The 22,120-nt window shown below is 40.0% G+C and overlaps 1 protein-coding gene across 1 annotated transcript in view; it reads left to right on the forward strand.

Annotated features, from left to right (window-relative positions):
- Window positions 1-22,120, forward strand: part of LOC145408100 (receptor-type tyrosine-protein phosphatase F-like) — a 131,699-nt gene that overhangs the window by 107,131 nt on the left and 2,448 nt on the right. The window contains exons 29-31 of the mRNA XM_080278908.1: window positions 6,012-6,598; window positions 14,232-14,357; window positions 17,417-17,574. Coding sequence (XP_080135034.1) covers window positions 6,012-6,598; window positions 14,232-14,357; window positions 17,417-17,574 — 871 coding nt within the window. The remainder of the gene's footprint in view (window positions 1-6,011; window positions 6,599-14,231; window positions 14,358-17,416; window positions 17,575-22,120) is intronic.

Below are 22,120 nucleotides of genomic sequence, written 5' to 3' on the forward strand. Positions count from 1 at the left end.
GCTCGAAGAATCACACTAAGCTAATTCACACAAATGGTTACATAAACTTTAAAATAAAATACAACTTACATATCCACCTGGAGAATATCCGAAATCACTCTTGATTAAAGGACAGAAAGTATGAGTGAGAGTAACCAGATGGGAAGGCAGTGTTACAGAGCGGACTGACATGCTGCTGACGCAGGAGAAAAGTGCTTGACGATCCCATTTCTGCCCATTATCAAAGCCAGGTCACGCCCACAGTGCGATCCTTTCTCTCACGGGCAAGCAGGGCACGAGATGATCTCCAGTCAACCAAGGTCGGAGGCGGTGCATGCCTCCCGACTGGTCAGCTCTTTGCAGCAGGGTCAGGATTGGCAAGGTGGACAGTCAAGTCCACGTGGAGTTCACGACGCTCCCACGGCAACTAGGTGCAACACCACTTGGTCCGAGAGCAGGCAGAAAATGCCTGATCCAGGGCAATTAGCAAATTACCACCTCTCGCCCGGCTAAAGGCAATCAGGTTAACTCCCCCGGCAGTTTAGCGTGGATCGCTTGTCATCTTCTCTCTTCTCTTCCGTTTCCTCTAATCCTTGTCACTTCATGACAATATATATATATATATATATATATATATATATATATATATATATATATATATATATATATATATATATATATATATATATATATATATATATATATATATATATATATATATATATATATGTATTTAATTGTGTGTGTGTGTGTGTGTGTGTGTGTGTGTGTGTGTGTATAGGGACCCCCTCCGCTGTATTTTTAGTTCCTGCAATGAGACCGGGCATTGAAAGGGAAGAGGGATTGAGTTATCCCCCAACTCATAAGACTGGGTTTATGATTGTGCGCGGATGTAGTATGACTGAGGCTGAAAGGGAGGAGATTGGGAGAATGTTTGCGAGAAGAAAGTTGGATATATAATATTTCAGTGAAACAAAGATGAAAGGAAAAGGTGAATCTAAGTTTGGAAGTAGGACTGGAAGGATGTCAGATGGTGCTAGAAGAACAGTGTGAGAAGAAGTGACCTTGTTAGTGAGCCCGGAAATGTAGCAGTATGTGACTGAATGGAAGGTAGTGTCATTGAGACTGATGTGGGTGAAAGCGGAATTTGGATTTGAGTTGTGGGTATTTGTGAGTGCATATGGGCCTGGTAGTGAAAGGGATGAAGAAGAGATGGAAGCTTTCTTGAGTGATATTGACGAATGTCTGCAGGGATTTGGAGCAAATGTGAACTTGGTAATGATGGGAGATATGAATACTAGAACGGGAAATGTAGCATTTTATGGTGTAGTTGGTATGCATGGTGTGCCTGAAAGATGCGAAAATGAGGAAGGAATGATAGGGATGTGTGCTGAGCGAGAGATGGTGATTGGAAATACCCTTTTTGAGAAGAAAGATATTTATTAGTACAGTATATACATGGATGAGAGAGGAGGGTGGAGGTGTTGTTGATAGAGCATTGATGGACTATGTGGTTGTGTCCAGCAATGTAAGAGGAAGATTTTTGTGTGTGAGAGTTATGTTAGGGAAGGGTGGAAGTATGTCTGACCACTACCTGGTGGAAGGAAAGCTGAGGGTAGGGCTGAGATAAGTGAGAGCTAGGAATGTTGGCGGTTTTGAAAGTGAGTGAGTTGGACCACCGAGAGAGAATGGTCCAAAAGAGAGAGAATGATAGACTAACAGGAGAAACTGAAAGATAAGTGGAACGCAGTGAAAGATCAGGAAAACGGTGGTGTGTAGGAGGAATTGCAATTGCTTAAGAGTGCTGTGGTGGGGTATGCTGAAGTGGTGTGTGGTGTGAGACGAGTGGGTGGTAAGGGAAGTGAACTGTGGTGCAAGGAGGTAAGTATGGCTGTAACTGAGAAGAGATGTGCATATGACGTGAGGCTGGAGAGTAAGGATGAGGTGCCATATGAGAGGTATAAGAAAAAGAGGAGTAGGGCGAGAAGAGCTGTGCGTGATGCTAAAGTGGCAGCAGATGAGAGGTGACGTAGGCAGTTGAGTGAGAATTTTCAACAGAATAACCCATGCTTTGGAAGGAGGTGAAGTGGGTGCGAAAGAAAGAGCCTGGGAAGGAAGAGCGAGCAAAAGCAGTGGATGGAAGGATAATAATTGAGATGGATGCAGTAAGGAAGAGATGGGCAGAGTATTTTGAAAGTTTGTTAAACGTAGAGGAGAAAAGGGAGGCTAAAACTGAAGCAGATGGAAGGGAGCAAAGAACAAATGTGCTGGGAGAGCTAAATAATTCTTTGGTCACGATGGAGGAAGTGCAGGAGGCAGTAAAGGAGATGAAAGCATGGGATGCTGCAGGTATGGATGGGTGTGCTTTGGAATGTTCTGAAGGTAGTGGAGCGAATATTGTTCAGGGGTTAATATGATCGCTGAATGTGCGTTTTGTGAGCGATAAGGTGCCGATTGACTGAGCAAATGCGTGTGTGGTTTCGTTGTATAAAGGTAAGGGTAATAAGTATGAATGTACTAGTTTTAGGGGTATAAGTATACTGAAAGTTGCAGGTAAGGTGTTTGGTAGAATGTTGATTAAGAGAGTTAGAGAGCGTACAGAGGGAGTGATTGATGATGAGCAGTGTAGTTTTAGGAGAGGGATGAGATGCATGGATCAGGTGTTGGCTGTGACAGGTGTGTGAAAAGTATTTGGCGAACGGAAAGGATGTGTTTTGGGCGTTCATGGATTTAGAGACGTGAATGATACACTTGACAGGGAGGCATCGTGGACTGTTTTGAGATTGTATGGATTAGGTGGTAGGTTGTTAAAATGTGTAAAAAGTTGTTATGTAAATAGTAAAGCGTGTGAAAGAGTGGGAAATACTGTGAGTGATTGGTTTCCTGTGAGAGTGTGGCTGCCGCAGCGATGTACGATGTCACTTTGGTTGTTTCATATTTATATGGACAGTGTTGTAGGTGAATGCGAAATTCTTATATCGAGGTTTGAGTCTGGTGAATGCTGATGGTAGGGAGTGGAATCTGAGTCAACTGCTGTTTGCAGATGATACTGCACTGGTGGCTGATTCAAAGGAAAGATTGAGAAAGCTGGTAGAGGAGTTTGGAAGGGTGTGTGAAAGGAGGAAATTGAGAGTGAATGAAAATAAGACTGAAGTGTTGAAGTGTACGAGGTTGGTAGACGGTAGCAGGATGAGTGAAGTTTTGAATGGTGAGTTGCTTGGGGAGATGGAGTGTTTTAAGTATTTAGGGTCACATGTTGCTGTGAATGTGAGAATAGATGTAGAATTGAAGTTTAGAAGGAATGAAGTAGGAATGGTGCTGAGAGGAATGAAAAAAGTGTTTAGATGTCGTTCGTTAAGAATGGAGGTAAAGAGAAGGTTATATGAGGGGGTAGTGGTACGGACTGCATTATTTGGGGCTAAAACATGGATATGGGAATAGCAGAGAGGAAGAGATCGAATGTACGGAGATGAGGTGTCCGAGGAGTATGTGTGGAGTAAAGTGTATGGATCGAGTAAGAAATGATGAAATGCAAAGAAGAACACGAGGTTATGAAAGAGATGGCGATGGAGTTGAGCAGAGAGTGCTGCGGTGGTTTGGCATATGGAGAGAGTGGATGAAGAGCGACTGGTCAAAAAGATAACTGGATCTGATGTGAGAGGTGTAAGGCTGAGAGCAAGACCACGAATAGGATGGATGGACAGTGTGAAGAGAGTGTTAAGTGCGAGAGGGATGTCTGTTGAGCAAGCAAGAGTGGTTGCACGTGATAGGGATGACTGGAGAGAAACTGTGAATGCATATATGGTGACGCGGCCCAGACGGGATGTTCTCCTGAATCTGGTCTAATCAGCTGATCCTTAAGGGTGCGGGGAAGGGGATGGGTCCATTATGATGTGGCAGGGATAAACAAGCTCTGCTGTTGGGCCAGGCTGTGGATATCACTGGACTGCACTGTGCAGTTGAACCTCGTGCGATGTGGTGCAGTGAGAAGCAGTTCCCTCTCCCCTTACAGGCTAGAAAGATACGAGTAAATGTGTGTGTGTGGAGAAGTATTGTGGTGAGTGTGTCGTTCTGTCTTAGCTATCACTCTTTAGGGGGAAAAGGAAAATATATATATATATATATATATATATATATATATATATATATATATATATATATATATATATATATATATATATATTACCACTCTACTGTACTCACCAAGATATTACATGAAGCTTACAAATTATTACAACACTTGAAAGAAGATGCTGTAATGATTAAAAATGTTATTGCAGTACACAACATATCCGAAATCCTTTGGAATTCAAAATTATGAAATACTGTGATAACAGATTAGATACGGATATATTGCAAGGCATGTTTTTTCAGTGTAAAGAAAATATCACGTACTTATGAAGCTTGCTAGAAATGATCATTATGTAACAGTTATTAAATGTCCAAGTTTCCAGTACTCCTAAGGATGATTTAGTCAAAGAAACTGAACATAGCCTGCAAGGAACAGACAATACTTTACAAAATATATAAAGATTGCAATTAAGCAGACCACACTGTACAGAAAATAAGCTAGATTTTCCCATCTTGTGTGTGTGTGTGTGTATGTGTCTGTGTATGTGTCTGTGTATGTGTCTGTGTATGTGTCTGTGTCTGTGTCTGTGTGCCTTAGAATGGATTAATTCATATACTGCTGTGATTGACCGAAAGCTGTTCACAGGTTCATGTGTTCTGACATTTTCGGTTTTTGCTTGGTCAGTCCCCAGTACACCATGAGCACTAAGTAATGGGTTGAGTGGGGGGGGGGGTCTGGGGGTAAGTGAACTATTTATGAGAGCTTACGCCTTCCCCCCGGAGCTACACTACTGCTACTTTCCTCCAAGTAACTATTTTGCCAAGGATTAATTTTCCCCTGTAGATCTCCATTTTCCCCTTTAACATATTTTCCACCAAGGAACTATTTCTTCCACGGACATGCTCACTTATTTATTTTTCTCTTCCATGGTCCTATTATCCCCAAGGGCCTGTTTTCCCTCCATAGACCTCTTTCCCCAAAGATCTGTTTCCTCTCCATGGATTTGTGTTTCCCATGAGCCTATTTCTCCCTCATCCTATTCTCCTCCTTGGATATTTATTCCCCCAAGGAAATGCATCGATTCCCCACATGGACCTATTTTCTCCAAAGAACCATTTTTTTCCTAACTGACTTACCTCCCACTTCTCCCCATTTCCCTGAAGGACGTGACCTCCCCATGAACTTATTCCAGTCGTGGACCTATTATACTCATGAACCCATAACCCCTATGTGCCTATTCCCTAATGGATAGATCTTCTCCTAACCATTCATCCACCCACCCACCCTCAACCAACATACTCGTACTTAACCACTCACCCACCTAACAATCCTCCCCACCTACCCACACAGCCACCCTGCTATTCCGCTCCCCCCACTCTAACTCTGCCACTCCCCTCCCCCACCCCCAACCTACTCCAACTCTTCCCCGGCCACCCAACCCGCCCACCCAGCATACCCTGCCCTCCCAGGCCACCTCGCTCCACTCATCACACCCACTCATCCCACCGTCAGCACTCATCCACTGTACCCCCCACCAACCAAAAAAACAACTACAATCCACTCCCCAACAAGCCCTACCAGCAATTTTCAACACACACACACACACACACACACACACACACACACACACACACACACACACACACACACACACACACACACACACACACAGAGGCATAGTAACGTTTTCTTGGTCGACAGATGTAGTACAGTATCCTACAATAAGCAGTGACAGTTGCCTATAAAGCATCTTCCTTTTTTTGTTGTTCTCTCCATTGATTGTTGTCCTTTATCTTCACACTACCTTTTTATGGGACGTGGCTTCTTAATTATAATACTCTTTCACGTTAGGCAATCTGTAGAAAAGTATGGCCTCTCTCTCTCTCTCTCTCTCTCTCTCTCTCTCTCTCTCTCTCTCTCTCTATTTATAAGTAAACCTGTGACGTTTGTGATTGTTTAGGCACGGTGGTGGCACACTGCTCAGCAGGCATCGGTCGGACGGGCACTGTGCTGATGGTGCTGTTGCTGCATGAGATGCTGAGTGTTCAGGGACAGGTAGATCCGTTGGCTGTTCTGAAGAGACTGCGTCAGTGTCGGGCCAGGCTGGTGGAGAATGTGGCCCAGTACAACTTCGGCCTCCAAATCTTTGATGAGCTGATGTTTGGCAGTGTGACCAGTATTCCCTCGGAGATTCTGCCTGAACAACTGGAGGAACTGCTGAGGCAGAGTGAGGCACAGTTCCACCGAGCTTCCACACTGCCCTCCAATCTCACCTTCCATGCTTCCAAACAGCCTGAACTGGCCAGTTTCAACCGTGACCCAGCTGTGCTGCCAGCTGACTCGCGCCGTCTGTTCCTGAACATGAAGGCTGGTGACCCCACCTCCCAGTACATTAATGCCGTCAGAGTGGATGATCTCAACCAACCCAACAAAATGCTGGCCACGGAACACCCAATGTCCACAACAATGGACAGGTTCTGGAGGCTGGTTGTGGAGTGGCAGTGCACCAGTATTGTACTCATCAATTCTTATGATGGATATGAAGAGGTAGGTTGAGAGTTGATCTTCATACTTCTATGGGTATTTCTGATACAGCATATAACTCACAAGTCCTTTTCATACCGCTTTGTTCTATGAAATGCAGTTATATATGCCATATTCATCAGTGAAGGTCTTCATGGCTATCAGGTATATCGTGTACATGATTAGTGTTACGAGACTTCAAAACAAGGGTTACGAAGATGAAACTGTTAATGACTGTAAGCAGTGAGCCACAAGTATTTCAGACGTGATGAATACAAACTATTCTATGCTGCTTGCTACTGTTGAACTAGAATTTTTTTTTTAGATTAGTTCAGAATGTTGTGAATGTTTATAGGTGGTAATGTCTGAGAGTTAGTATAGTTAAATATCAGCAGGAATGGTGTTGAGGTGAAATGAGAGACGTTAAACGAGGCAAGGTTATAGGCACTGACGTAATGTAGATGATGAATACTCTTTTTGAAATGCCAAATGTGACAACAAACGGCGTCCTTAATATTGGTTGCCCTTTTCTTGAGTAGTGCAATATAGATACATTCTTACAACAGCCAGCTAACATATGGATGAGATTCGTGTGGCAAGAATTGGAAGAGTAAAGAGTTAAATATGGGATATAAGTCTGTTCAGAATATACGTGGATTGCTTAGTATGGACAGAACAAGACACAAAGTGGACATTGCAAAATGTAAAGTATGGACGTCTATTGAACAATGGGTAAAAAAATGTACGGTTCTCTACAGATAATGACTGCCTTGGCCACAAACTCCCAAGAGTTGCCTGTGCTCACCTGATAACTCAATTAAAGTCGGTCACCTCTTCCTGGCTCACACAGTCACATACTTTCCAAATTCCTCTCCATGATAATTATTAGTGAAGAGTACATTAATTTTGCTGTACTGCAATCATTAGCTATTATACCAGCTTTCTAAACATGACTTACTAAGAAAAATGTTGCAGAACAGTTACTAAAATGCATAAAACAAGTGGTGCAATAGAATTCATCACATATTACAAGTCTTGCTGCATATTTATTTTGAAACGCCTATCACATAGTTTTCAAACGGATTAATGCTGCATCTGGTAAATGCTGAAGTGAAAGTACTGAATGTTACTTATGAAAAAATTATCATTTTCAAAACCGAAAACATGGAAGATGAAACCGCCTGCCTGTTTTTTTTTTTTTTTTTTTGGCCTATCAACCATTGGGGCCAAAACCCTTGGTCATTAAGGCCATATGTGTACAGTATATATATATATATATATATATATATATATATATATATATATATATATATATATATATATATATATATATATATATATATATATATATATATATATAGGGCACACACACACACACACACTTCCATGCATATATACAGACACTTTCATGGACACGTGTATATATATATATATATATATATATATATATATATATATATATATATATATATATATATATTATTTATTTTCTGTATTCTTTTTCTTGGTTTTACATTTTTAGCCCTTATAGTACTTATAAAGAAAAACCTAATCTAAAGACCCTAAAACTAATCACCTAACAGACAAATCGCTAACCAATACTAAATCCTGAAGTGACAAATAGCTAGACCTACACTAATGGTAAAAATACCTCGACGAACAGAACACCATCGACTGCAGATATGTAATGCCTTTCTACATTACATACCTGCACTCATCACCTGGTGACTGTCAGTCGAGGCACAACCTAATATAGGGGACATCAATATATGAAAGAGAACCAGACGAGTCAGGAACATTTCCATATACGTCAGCTGTCGGCCCTAATTAGGACAACTTAAACAAGATGGCATAATGTATTTACATAGTATGTACAATAAGTGAAGAACCTTGCCCAACAGACAGCATCGACTGCAAATGCCCAATACCTTTCTACATTGCACTCTTGCACTCATCAGCTGGTGACTGTCAGGCGAGGAACCGGGTTTAATGTAGCGGACATCTATATTAGAAATATGTATGATGTAGGCAGGAACTATTTCAAATATGTCAACTGTCAACCCTAATTAATAGTACAATATTTACATATTTACAGTCGATAAAAACCAAAACCATATAGTAAAAAAGTCACATACTCTGATCAGTCCGGCCTCTCTCAAGAAAGCCATCAGTTTATCAGTCATAACAATATCTCCATCAACCAGGATGGTGGAAAGGGTGAAGGGGACGTCTGCTGCGCCGCAGTAATTTATAAGTGAAGCGCGTTCACGTAGGGTTGCCATTCGTACGATAATTATCGTACGTGTACTATTAAACTGCCTCTGGTATGTACGTGTACGTACCTTTTCTTATTATCGTACGTTCTGTACGATAATTCTGTGTTTTATGGCATAAGAGTATTAATTTAAAAAGAATGATAATAAAAAAAATCCTTTTCATCAAGAGTAAATCTTTTCCATAGATAGTATGTTATCTGTAAAACGAGAAGTCGTAATTTTCATTAGTGCACGTAGGGTAGTTGTGTTTACGAGATAGCTAGGCTTGTTGTGCTGAACGAAATATACAGGCACATTTCGAGTCACACTGGCGGTTGACTGTTACGGTTTGATATTCGTCAGTCGTCACCGTGAAGTACTATACAGTACAGTATGAATGAAATATTTTGATAAGAATTACCTAAATATCTTATGCAATCAGTGATTTGTAAATAGATTAGAGGAACTGTTTATTTTATTTAATAATTTTTGATGAATTTTATTAACATTTCTAAACTAAATATTGTTATATAAACCTCCCTTAAATGATACCTGCTGTATACAGTACAGTGTTTACTTTAGCCGTTACATATATCGAAACTATTATCAATTTCCATTTTTTTCTTTTTTATTACATGAGACTAATGCTGTTTAAATAAATTTAAAATACTATTGAAGACATGTTGTGTTGGTAAGAACTCCATCATTTATTTTATCTTCATCATATTACTGTAGAGCGTAATGCAGTTGTAGCAGAAAAAATATACGATTATTTTCACAGGCATCCGATATATTTTTACGATAATTTAGGTGGAAAAACGATAATTTTGAAACATCAGTACGATAACTCGATCAAAAAAAAACTGGCAACCCTGCATTCACGAATAAATCGTCAACAGCACAGGATGATATGACTGATAGATAACACAGCATCACAGATGTCATAGTGCGGTGGAAAGCGTCTTTCCATATTATTGTAGGGTTTCATGTGCGTTACCATGGTGGCACTGAGCCGTAATCTTGCCAATACTTTTTCCTCAAGGCGAACCGCCTGCCGAAATCGCAGGCGCTGAAAAGCTTAACTCGTAGTCACGGTGCTTTAGGTCGGTGCTGGTGATCTTAAATTGATCTGTACTTATATTGTGCGTTCAACCGGCTATATACTACTTTTATATATTGGTATATGAACGTAAATTTTTCACATATTGAAACTAAGGAAGGCATATGAGTCACGGTAATTAATTGGTGTTTGAGTTAAGAAAAATATTTAACCCGGAAATGAGACAGTACGGTATGCTGATGTTTCCACACCAGCTAAGTAGCAGACGACACTCTTGGAAGTCCCTCAAACGGATACACAGAGCTCTACGGTATAGTATGGAGGGGTTATCATCGCCGCGAGTGTTGTGAGTTTGGCCGCCATATTGAAACACCCGCACTCGTTTATAATACAATAACATATATGGAGTATGATTTTTTTGTGCCTAGTTCAACAAATTATATGGGGTACATTTAGCCAAGAGTATAAAACAATGCCATAGGTCGCACCAGTGTAGAAATTACTTTTTATGGCACTAAGGCAGAGAAAGGTAATGGCAGAAACGGAAAAGATGGTGTGGTATTAACGGTGAAGTGACAGTGATGTTGGAGCTGTTTTACATCGAAGTAGTGGTGTTCCATTAGTGTGGGAAGTACTTAGACTATCCATGCCATGAAACCCATTGTCCAAATTGATAAAGGCCAGAAGAAACATGGAAATCATCTACAAGAGAATGTGAACAGAAGAGAAGATATGGAGAGAAGGACTGGAGATAAATGGGCCCCTTTTAGTGGCCTCATACATGCAGGGATACTGGGGAAGAATTTTCCCGCCCCTCCCCAGGGGGCAATCCTCTTACAGAATTAGCACCAAGGTATATTTCTTACTTGTGAAATGTAACGCCATCTCTCTTCGATGAATTCTAGTGCCCATTTTTGTATCCGTAAGCTGCACAGTGGACCATGGCACTATATTTTCCGGAATCATCGGCTACTTTCAAATACCATTGAGCAGCTCAGTACAAAAACCGCTGGCATCAGGCGTGGTGTAACATGGCTGCCACCACATCGGCATCTCCCTGGCGGCGGACACACAAATTACGCGGTGCTACCCACGAGAAAGCTCCTCCATACTGTACATAAGAGCTCAGTCATCGCGGGACGAACGCGTTATTGCATACGGTCTTCACCTGAGGTCTACCTACATCTTGCAATCAAATTACTTTATATAAGTTTCATATATATTGTAGATAAAGGGTAATGAATTTTTCATTTCATTCAAATAATGAGAGGACGAACTTCGTTGGACTGAGCTAAGAACATGGTTGGTCCCGGAAATGCTTCCTTTTACTTATCACAATGGAGCGTCTTTTCCCCACTGTAGTGAGTAAATATGTTAATATTTTACGTATGACTACAGCGATACTTAAGCACATAAAAGAAAGTAGTTTAGTTGACTGACATGTATTCAATTTAGTTATCAGGTGAGAATTGGCAACTTTTGCGAGTTTGTGGCCAAGGTAATTGTGAAAAAATGCAGTATATACTGTAGTTGTAAATTTGAGTGTGTGAAGATGGTGAAACACTATAATTTGAGCGAACATGAAGGTGGGAGGATGCACAGCAGGCCAAGGAAATTGAGAGGTGGACATAGTAGATAAGTGAATGAGAAATCCAGTTATGTGTGTGAGAAAGCCAGTCATTTAGCTAAGCTGATAACATTGATGAAAAAGCGCTCACAGAGCACATACCTTCGCCAGCGCCAATAAAGTTTAAGATACATTGCTGTAGTTCCTGTTTCTTAACAGTCGAATATATCTACGGTCTTACAGAGTCAGTAATTGTATGGTCATAGTCTGCTCTATTACACAGTTTCGGAGGGCGTATACCTCCTTAGACGCCAATAAATTCTGTTACTTTTTCCTGCATCCGGAGCCTGATCCACGCCAAACTCTAACAAAACTTTCTTTGACCCACAGCCTACCTATCCACCATATTTCATTGAAATATGATAAAAGCTTATTAAGATATCTTGTATACAACTTGACAGACAAATCATCAGACAGACACGGATAAATAGAATACTTGTTAATATTATTTTGTATTTAATACTGTTTACTACAGATCCATTTTCAAAGCTTGAATTAAGCTTTTCGAAAAGGAAAGACAAAAATATTGTAGCCTTCATTAACCCTTTTGTTACAAGACGTTTGCGCTGCAGTGAGTAAAACCGTCTGAAGGTATAAAAAGTAAGAGGAACCATAAATCACTGTTGAGAAGTTAATGGTGAAATTAACTGCTCTGATGAAGTTTGTACGGAAAAGCTGAGTGCAAGGCGTTGACATCTTTACTTTTCTAACAGAGGTCGGATGAACTCTATCTGATGTATGTAAAGTTCATATATAAAGAAAATAATAAAAATATATATATGTTGTTTACGGCTATGAAGTGGAGCCAGGATTCCGAGGGCCTGTATGTATGAATAACTGTGTGGGGAATTTCACCATACATGCTGTTCATGGTTGTGCCGCTTCCAGATTTTCTCTGTCTTTTTTTTTTGGATCGTACCTTACCTCTTCTTCAATAAGTAATAGCTACAGAGTAATTGTGATGAAATATAGTAGTAAGGTGATGATACTGTTAAGATGATATTTATATAGTTGATTTATTTTCTCGTTTAATCTGAGGATGCATTTGTACAATAAAGTCGTGCGACTTATGTCAAGGAAAGGTCTTTCTTACTGAAAGTGTTGATGAAGTCTTCTCCAAATCAGAATATAATCGCCTGGACGTAACTGGATTTAATGAAATAATGTGAAGGCGTTTAAAAAGTTTATATCATCATCAATATTCGGTCTATGGGTGTATCAAGATTTATAAGTAAAACATTAAGCAATGATAATGCTGTTGATGACGATACTGTTAATGTTTATAATGATTCTGGTGATTAGATGGCGGACGTTTCTTAAGATTCAGTATTTACCTGATGGTCGTGTGGTTTCAATGACCTAAACGAGATAAGGGCCTTCCATAGGTTCCATTTCCAAGAGGTAACGGGCGGTTTTTCGATCATGTAGTCGAACCGAGGGAAATAGGATGATCATCGACCCTTAACCCCTTCAGTCCGTCCACCTATGTTTTAGCCTGTTGTTGCCACCTCTAGATTTGTTTATTAATCTTAGAAAAGACTGAGGTGATTAAGTAAATCCTTCATTAGCTTATTCACTACTAGAGTGCCCTCCTAACTTTATAAAATCATCATCTGGTGTTCTCTTCCTACTTTAAGTTGGTTTTAGGTGCTCATCTCTCCATCATGAATGCTGAGTTGTAACAGTAAATTTGGACTAGAATATGACTCGAGTCACGAACAAGTGCTGTGGAAAGTGTGAAGAGCCCTAGCACTGTCTTTTTCTATCACTGATGTAAGTGATATAAGCTAGAAAAATATTAAAATCAGGGCCAAGTTAAAGTGAAAATAGTAGAGCAGCAGAAATAAACATGAGGCATCACCAATCTGAAAAGGCTAAAAGTTAATGTCCATATTGAATACATGCTAGGGCTGTCTCATACAGAACTGGTGTACTGGTTTTAGCGAGGGCAATTTTACATGGCGGGTCTTCAGGGAGATGAGTAAAGTTTGCTTTATGAAATTCAAATCTTGAAGCTTTTCCCAACCCCAGCGGAGATTCGAAAATAGGTCCATTACGACTGCAGGTCAACTCATTACCGATTCAGCCACAGCCTCCCCCCCAAAAAAAAAAAAAAAAAAAAAAATTATATCACAAACATTTTGCATGTAACGCTCTCCGTCGCCACACCCTAAAGGAAAGTAGTTTGATAGTCTCCATAAGAGTCAATTTTAATCACTGTTCGTTTCGGTTTTCTCACTAAATTCTGACTGATTAAATAATGAGGTGTTGGTAGCTGTATCAGTGAAGCCAGCTGTATACACAGGCAGTATTTAGGAAGTGTAAAAGAGAGAGTGAGAGAGAGAGGGAGAGACACTAAATCACCATTGTTTACTCTGTGAGCTTATTAATATAATTTAGAAACACATCCCCAGCAGCTGTCAGGTGTGGTGGGCGAGGGAAAGGGAAAGTTGAAGATTTTTTTTTTTTAGGGTTATCTTGTGAATAAATTATCTTGTGCTAACATTATCTTGCAAATTATCTTTGTTTGTGTGTGGGTGTGTGTGTGTTTGTGTGTGTGTGTGTGTGTGTATGTGTGTGTGTTTTACGATTGTTTACAAATACTTCCTCATGAGTTCCCAACCATGTTGGGTGAAGGAGAGGGCGAGGTGAATCATTTCTGACTTTTTTTGTCTTAATTTCAAAGTAAATTAAGGTTATTTATAAATACTTCAGGAATTCCCAAGTGTGATGGGTGAGGGAGAGGGGGAAGTGAAGATAGGCGCTATAACCATCCACACCCTCAACTTGGCTACCCACGACTCACTTCTTATCTACACCCTTGAAGTCTTCGACGGACAGGTAATATATATTTTAGGCATATTGTCTTCTCTCTTTCTAGACGAATTCTATTCACCTTATGGCCAGACTCATGTACTTATTTTTTTCTTTCAGTAGCCTCCTGTTTTTTTTTTTTTTTTTTTTTTTTTTTTTTTTAATGCTTCCGACCCTGGGTATAGTCTTTAACAGATCATTCCCCGAGGTCCAACAGTCCTCCTCCGACCCATACACCACCTTTCACCACTTGGGCGTCACCACTCACCGTTCACTTCGAAGACAAGTTAGGGCAGTCTCATACAGCACTGGTGTCAGTATTTTTTTTTTTTTTTTTGGGGGGGGAGGGGTGTTTTCGCTATATGTCGGCAGATCTTATGGTAGATCAGTAAAGTCTACCTCAAAGAAATTCAAATCCTTTAAGCTGTTCCCTACCCCAGCCGGGATTCGAACCCACGTTCATTTATTAGGGCTGCCTCTAACTTCCTCCCCTCGAAAGCTATCTCCGTGAAAGTCTGGAACGGCAAGACGATGTTATATATAATTTTCATTTCATAACATTACGGATTATGAGGCTAAAATCCCTTTATGAAAATGTACTTTTACTGACTGGTTACTTGCAATTTAAAACCATTATTCACACGTGTTCCTATCGGAGACCTGTTGGCTTCCCTGCTAAATGTTTTGGGTAGTAGTACGATGATAGTCCCTGTGCAAACATCATTGAATTAGTAAGGTTATGTGTAGATAATTCTAACCATTTGTTTTTGAGGGTAAACATTACACTCAAACTTTACTATGGCCATGGGAAATCTCCTCTTCCCTGTGCTGGAAAATATATACACGGAGTACTTTGAGAGTAATTTATTGACCTCTGTGAAGGAGAAAAACAGTGTCTCCAATACGATGACGACATTCTATTTTTGGCCTAACATCCTTCCCATTGATAAATTTCTACTTAAAATAAATTCCTTAGTCCCATCCACAAAGTTTACTCATGAAGTGGAAATGGATAATAAACTGTCCTTCTTGGATGTGGTACATATCAGGGATTAAGGTGTTCTGAAGACTAAGGTATACAAAAAACCCACAAATATAATGTCCCATGTGCATTATTATTTGAATAATCACTCTGACGTAAACAGATTAATCAAATATCTATGTACTGGAGACCATATAGGATTTCAGACCATGAATTTCTAGATGAACAACCAGAACATTTTCAGGGGATGGAGAAGAAACTTAAATATCCACTCAGCATACTAATCCAGTGTCATAATACAAGTAAACATATCCATGGATTCAAAGCTAACAGATCAGAACTTCATTCCAGCTGTAAAGATGATAATATAAAAACCTATCCCTTTCCATGAAAATTTTCTTGATATGGTATATATACTGTATATATATATATATATATATATATATATATATATATATATATATATATATATATATATATATATATATATATATACTGTAAGTTATTTAGTCAGGAGGACAATTGGACGAGGAAGATCATGAATTAGAGAAATATAGCTATGCTGTATATGACGGCGAATGACTCTGATTGAATTAATGCATTGCAGACAGTGGTGCTGAATACGCGTGCATATATTTGTCTCAGCCATTCAATATGAACTTGGTTTAGTCATCAGGAACTACACTATTCTGTATATAATGCTTTGGGTGGTAGTGCAGTAGGAGGTAGTCTAAATACAGGTTTAATATTCAATGGAGTGAATATCAGTGACGTGTTTTGAAACCATGATGTCTAAGCACAGCAAGAGATGTTTTATCAATCCTGCGAAGCAGGATGGTATCATTTTTGGCAACGTGTGTGTGTGTGTGTGTGTGTGTGTGTGTGTGTGTGTGTGTGTGTGTGTGTGTGTGTGTGTGTGTGTGTGTGTGTGTGTGTGTGTGTGCGCGCGCGCGCGCCTTAACACTTCCTAGACTGTTTGATGGATCTGAATGAAACTTCCCAGGTGAGTTCGTTGGGTTCCGGGAAGATCTTCTATACAGTATGCTATACAGTAGTAATATGAAATTTTCCAAACATAATTTTTAGGGCGATCAGCCCTCTCGCCAAATAAACTGTTCTCAGAAATGATAAGCCTAGGGCAGATATGGCTTTGATGTCGTAGTACATGTTGTACAGTGGACTCTCATCTGTAACCCTGTTCAGGGATTGTGAGTCCCCATTTAATCTTAGAGAAGTCAGCCCCCCCCCCCCCCGAAATAAAAATTATCAGAGATAGGGAAAAATACATGAATAACATTTCCCAGGCTAGTTAGTGAGGTTACTGAGAAAGTCTGCCATTACATACAGTTTTCCAATCATTATTTTTTGGGGGTGACCCCCTCCTTGGAAAATTAAATATTCTCAAATTGTGAAAGGATGGCAGACAAGGCTTTAACATCTTAGTACATGATGTCCTGTGGACTCTCACCCGTAATGAAGTATTTCGGAGGCGTGACCCTTCAGTGATTCATAGAGGGGTCGACCCCCTCCCAAAAATAAAAACGATCAGAAGTAGGTGGAAGTGAACATAAGGATATCAACGATTTTTGGCATACGTAGCGCAGGACTGGGTATATAGTTTCCGCGTTTTCTATCAGTGCACTGAAAGAAATTGCACATCTACTTTCTTTTATGCAATGAAGATAATGCTGCGGGAGAGTTATACAAAGCCAGTGTAGGAATCGGTAGTAACGAACTTATTATAAGTTAAATATTTGAGAGATAAGTTGAACCAGTATGATGATGGTGAATGAAGGAATTACACTAAGAGAGATGTCCATGAAGAGAGTTTTTTTTTTTTTTTTTTTTTTAATCCATGGATGATACTCTCATATGAAGTGTGATGAGGGAAAGTGATGGACATGTCTAAAGTGTTATGCACACTTCTTGGTAAAGACAAGCTTTAGTCCCTGAGTGTAGGCCAAGTTTTGTTTGGCTGTACAAGGCGAGTGTGTGAAGCCGTAATCGGATAGTTATTATTGAAGTGTTATGAGAACAATAAATGGAGAAGCAGCAGACAGTGGCAGTGTACCAGAGCCTAAGTTGTATGTTGTTCCACTCACAGAACTACGAGGAGCGGCAGACAGTGACGGTGTACCAGATCCAGTCGTGGCCGTGTGGTCAGGAGGTGCCGTCCAACCCCAGTGTGCTGGTGGGAGTGGCAAACATGTTGATTCCGGCACACCAGCATCCTGACGCGGGACCCATCCTACTCTCATGCTGGTAAGGTGTCGATTCAACGAGACCCACCCTACATAGCATTGCATGGGACGTATCAGGACTGACCTATTAATTATCTGGGTAATATTATAAAACAGATGAGAGTTTAGAGGGTAAAATGCGAGAAAGGGTGAGCTGTAGGTACACTAAAGACGGTGGCAACGAACAGACAGCTGGGCATAGAAGTAAACAAGTAGTTGCTTGGAAGTATATTGATCACCGCACTACTGTAAGGAAGTAAGGCCTGGATCTAGTTGAAAGGACACAAGTCGAGAGTGAAAGGAGAGGAATCAGGTTATCTGAGAGGAATATGCGGGGTCACGTAGAGCGACAGACAGATAAATGAGGAGAATGGGTAGAGCTGTGGCACTGTGTTGTTGGTGAGGATGTGCTGGAAAGTCATGTGAGGAGAATGAAGGATAGGACTGTGTCTCGGAGAGGTTATAAATTATGAGAGAGATGGAACACGAAAAGGCAAAGGGATGCCGAGACAGGGTGGAGGAAGAGAGTAGAGTTATACTCGTATATGAATCAGATTGGTATTTTTAGGAGGGATGGCTGCTTGATGGCTGAGACATGGCGGCGTGGATGCAGTTTATTAATTACTACCCTTTCGGCAATGAATGTGTCTGGCTACATACAGCTAGGCAGACACGTAAATAGAAAGATAGGTAGATAAAACAGATGGATAAATAGGCTGATAGAAGGTATAGAATATGCAGTTCTCGGGAACATCTGCAAATTCATTCAGATTACAGTATTTTTTTGCCTCTACTCGAGCCCCCACAATGAACATTTTGGCCTAAAGGTAAAGGTATTTGCGTAGAAGAAACCCCCATCTATAGTAAAGTCCTGCGTCTGCCCTTGCCATTTCATCTTCCTTGCAGGACAGCCATCGTTTTTTCTTTCGTTCTTTCGATTTTTTACATATTGGGGGAACAAAGTCTATTATTTTTTACCTGGTGTCATGTACTCATTTTCAGTTATATAGATGACTATCATTTTAGGGGCATAGTTAGATTTCCATTTCGAAAAGTCTGCTCAGCTCACTTCAGTTACGGATAGGCAGAAATAAAATGAACTGGACTAACGTATTTATGGACGGCTGCATACAAATATCCTTTCTACTGCAGAACTTTAGACCCGAAAGAGGCTCAGATACCAAGATTTATTCCTGAGGAAATGCCAAAGGTCGTGTGATGGACCCTCGCCAACTTTTACGATAAATACGTGTCCATGACGGTCAAGTATCATCACAGATAGATTTGCTCCAATAGTGTGTCCCTTCAATATTCACACTTATTTGATTGTGAAGTGTTCAGTAACTGTATGAGTGAAGGCAATTGATTAGGCACGTAATATTGCAAATATTGATAATAATAATAAAATTAATAATAATAATAATAATAATAATGATAATAATAATAAATCGAAGAGAGACCTTGATTAACAGTTTAATTTGTCTCAAGCTTGTTAAATCGATTTTAGTGCTTATAAATGCAAAATTCTAGACGTTAATCGTGTGTTTTATGATATGGTATTATTTTTACGGTTCTAACCTGTACTTTCCTTTATATATATATATATATATATATATATATATATATATATATATATATATATATATATATAATTTCCTACAAAAAGTGAACGCAGTAACTACTACTTGAAGTGAAAAAAAAAAAAAGGAGTAATACTGTACTGAGTAACATTCAACAAGAAAATGTAAACCACGAAAAATAATTCGGAAGAATCATATTAAACAATAGAACTTCAAGTCGGTAGTGCACAGAAATAGTGACGAAAGATGGTCACTGGCGTAATTTTTTTATGATTACTGATGGGATGACTTCTGAGAGTATAGAATCCTAGGTGTAATGAGTGAAGAGAGGACCATCTCAGAGGGAATTGAGCCGTTATAGTTGCTGAACTCCCCACTGAAAAATTATTGGGCACTCCTGGGTGCGCTGAGCTTTGAAATGATTCGTAGAAGTAAAAATGTGTTAATTTGTGATGGTGAATAAGAAATCTTGGTCCGTGGGTCACTTGTCTGCCACCACAAGGGTGTCATATAGTTTTTAGCTGGTGTGCATAAACTTCATTACAGTAGATAAAATGCTAAATTTGGTAGCACGAGGACAAGAAAATTAAGCACCTTTCAAACAACTTTACCTCATCATCCTTCCCTCCTCTTTTCTACTCTGATGGCTCTGTAGCTATTTCTTCTACTGATAAAGGAGATCTCTTCGCTCAGACTTTCTCCTCAAATTCTACCTTAGACGATTCCAGTGCTGTTCCTCCATCGTTTCCCCTTTCTGACTTCTTCATGGATGACATTAAAATTTCTTCAGCTGATGTATTTTTTGCCATCACAGGCCTCAGTACTAACATGGCATATGGGCCTGATGGAGTCCCTCCTGTTGTCCTCAAGATCTGTGCTTCTGTGCTTACACCTTGCCTAGGCAAACTCTTTCCACTTTGTCTATCAACTTGTACCTTTCCTTCTTGCTGGAAGTTTGCTCTCATTCAGCCAGTCCCAAAGAAGGGTGACCATTCCCAACCCTCTAACTATCGTCCAATTGCTTTAACATCCTATATCTCAAAGAGTTTTCGAGTCAATTCTTAAGAGAAAAATTTAAAAGCATCTTTCCTATCATAACCTTCTTTCTGATTGTCAGTATGGGTTCTGTCAGGGACGCTCCGCTGGCGATCTTCTCACCTACCTTTCAGACTCCTAGTCATCCTCCTTTCGGGACTATGGCGAAAGCTTTGCTATTGCACTTGACATCTCAAAGGCTTTCGATCGAGTCTGGCATAAATCTTTAATTTCCAAAATGCCCTCTTACGGTTTCTGTCCTATCTGTGCCTTCACCTCTTGCTTCCTTTCTGGTCGTTCTATAGCCGCTGTTGTAGACGGCCATCGTTCTTCTCCTAGATCTATCAACACTGGTGTTCCTCAAGGCTCTGCCCTATCACCAACTCTCTTCCTTTTATTCATCAATGACCTTCTAAGCTGTACATCTAACCCTATCCACTCATACGCTGATGACTCCACTCCTCACCTTTCCATTTGGTTCCCGCAACTCCCATCTCAACAGTTACTTCAACAAACAAGGGATGAGGCTATGTTACACCTAATGTCTGACTTGGCTCATATCTCTGACTGGGGTAAAAACAATCTTGTTTTTAATGCATCAAAGACTCAGTTCTTACACCTATCAACCCGACAAAATCTTCCAGAAGTGTACTCACTAATGTTTAATAATATTCAGCAGAATCCTGCATCATCCTTGAATATGCTTGGGGTTTCATTCACTTGGGACTTATCTTGGAAAGATCATATTACATTTCTTGTAAAATCAGCTCCCACGAAATTAGGTGTGCTAAGCCGACTCCATTCCTTCTTTTCCCCTGCACAATTGTTGACTCTATACACTGTTTTTTTCCACCATTAACTCTCCTCCTCTTACTGGCTCCCTTCAGCCTCTGTCTCTTCGCAGCACTGTTGCAACTTTATCTCTTTCTACCGCTACTTCAATGGTCATTACTCCTCAGAACTGTCTGCAAGCATCCCTCCACCTCTACGACGGGCGCACAACACCCGTCTAGCAGCAAACTCTCATCCCTTTTCTGTCCAACTCACTAATGCAAGAGTTAACCGTTACTCCCAGTCCTTCATTTATGCAACAGGTCAACTCTGAAACTGTCTCCCTCTGTATTTCCTGCTTCCTATGATCTCCACTCTTTCAAACGCAGTGTGTCCAGGCATCTCGAAATGAACGGATCTTGAATTTGGCTCGCTCTTGTATTCTGTTTTTCTCTTGAAAGGAATAGTTATTGCCGGCTCGTGGCCTTTGGTTCCTTCCTCCTCACACTAAAAAAAAAAAAAAAAACTTATGGCCAAATCTGGCATCACTCCGTCATCGCATTGGCGCTTGTTTTAAAAGTTTTGCTGGCCACATAGGATCAACTTACATTTTAAAAATAATATTTTATGAATTCAGTATATTTTAATTACCGCATTTTCAGTGCAAATACTGCATGTATATGCAGAAGGTAACTTATTTTTTTTTGCTCATGATTACTTCAACCGTAAATGGGTTAATTGCAAAGTATATTTCGCCAAACCAGTTGTTGTGAGGATTTAATCTCCTTCATCCTCCCAGGATCTATGGCCATGACGCTTATTCGAATTCAAGTAAGGAAATACAGTATCATTCTCAATTGTACAATTTCTTGTTATAGCCACGCATGGAGCATTGTCGTCATTTCGGACTCAGTATTACACACAAAGATATGGAGAAATTAGCAAGAGTACAAAGGAACTGGAAATGTATCCAGATTACGGAACAAGCCATGAGTAGATAATTCAGAAGAGCTACATGTGTTATCAACTATCAGGCAACGAGAAGATGTTACAGTACAAAATGGCACAATGGTATGGTATTCAGTGAGTTCTCAGGCTGAATTACACTTGAGGTAAAAGTCCTAAAATTATCTGCAAACGTTTCCAGCCAAATGAAGCAGAACGCTTTTTTTAAACACTCTT

The sequence above is a fragment of the Coenobita brevimanus genome, chromosome 75, assembly GCF_032717465.1.
Source record: "Coenobita brevimanus isolate Jiangsu-jjx chromosome 75, ASM3271746v2, whole genome shotgun sequence".
Classification (NCBI taxonomy): domain Eukaryota; kingdom Metazoa; phylum Arthropoda; class Malacostraca; order Decapoda; family Coenobitidae; genus Coenobita; species Coenobita brevimanus.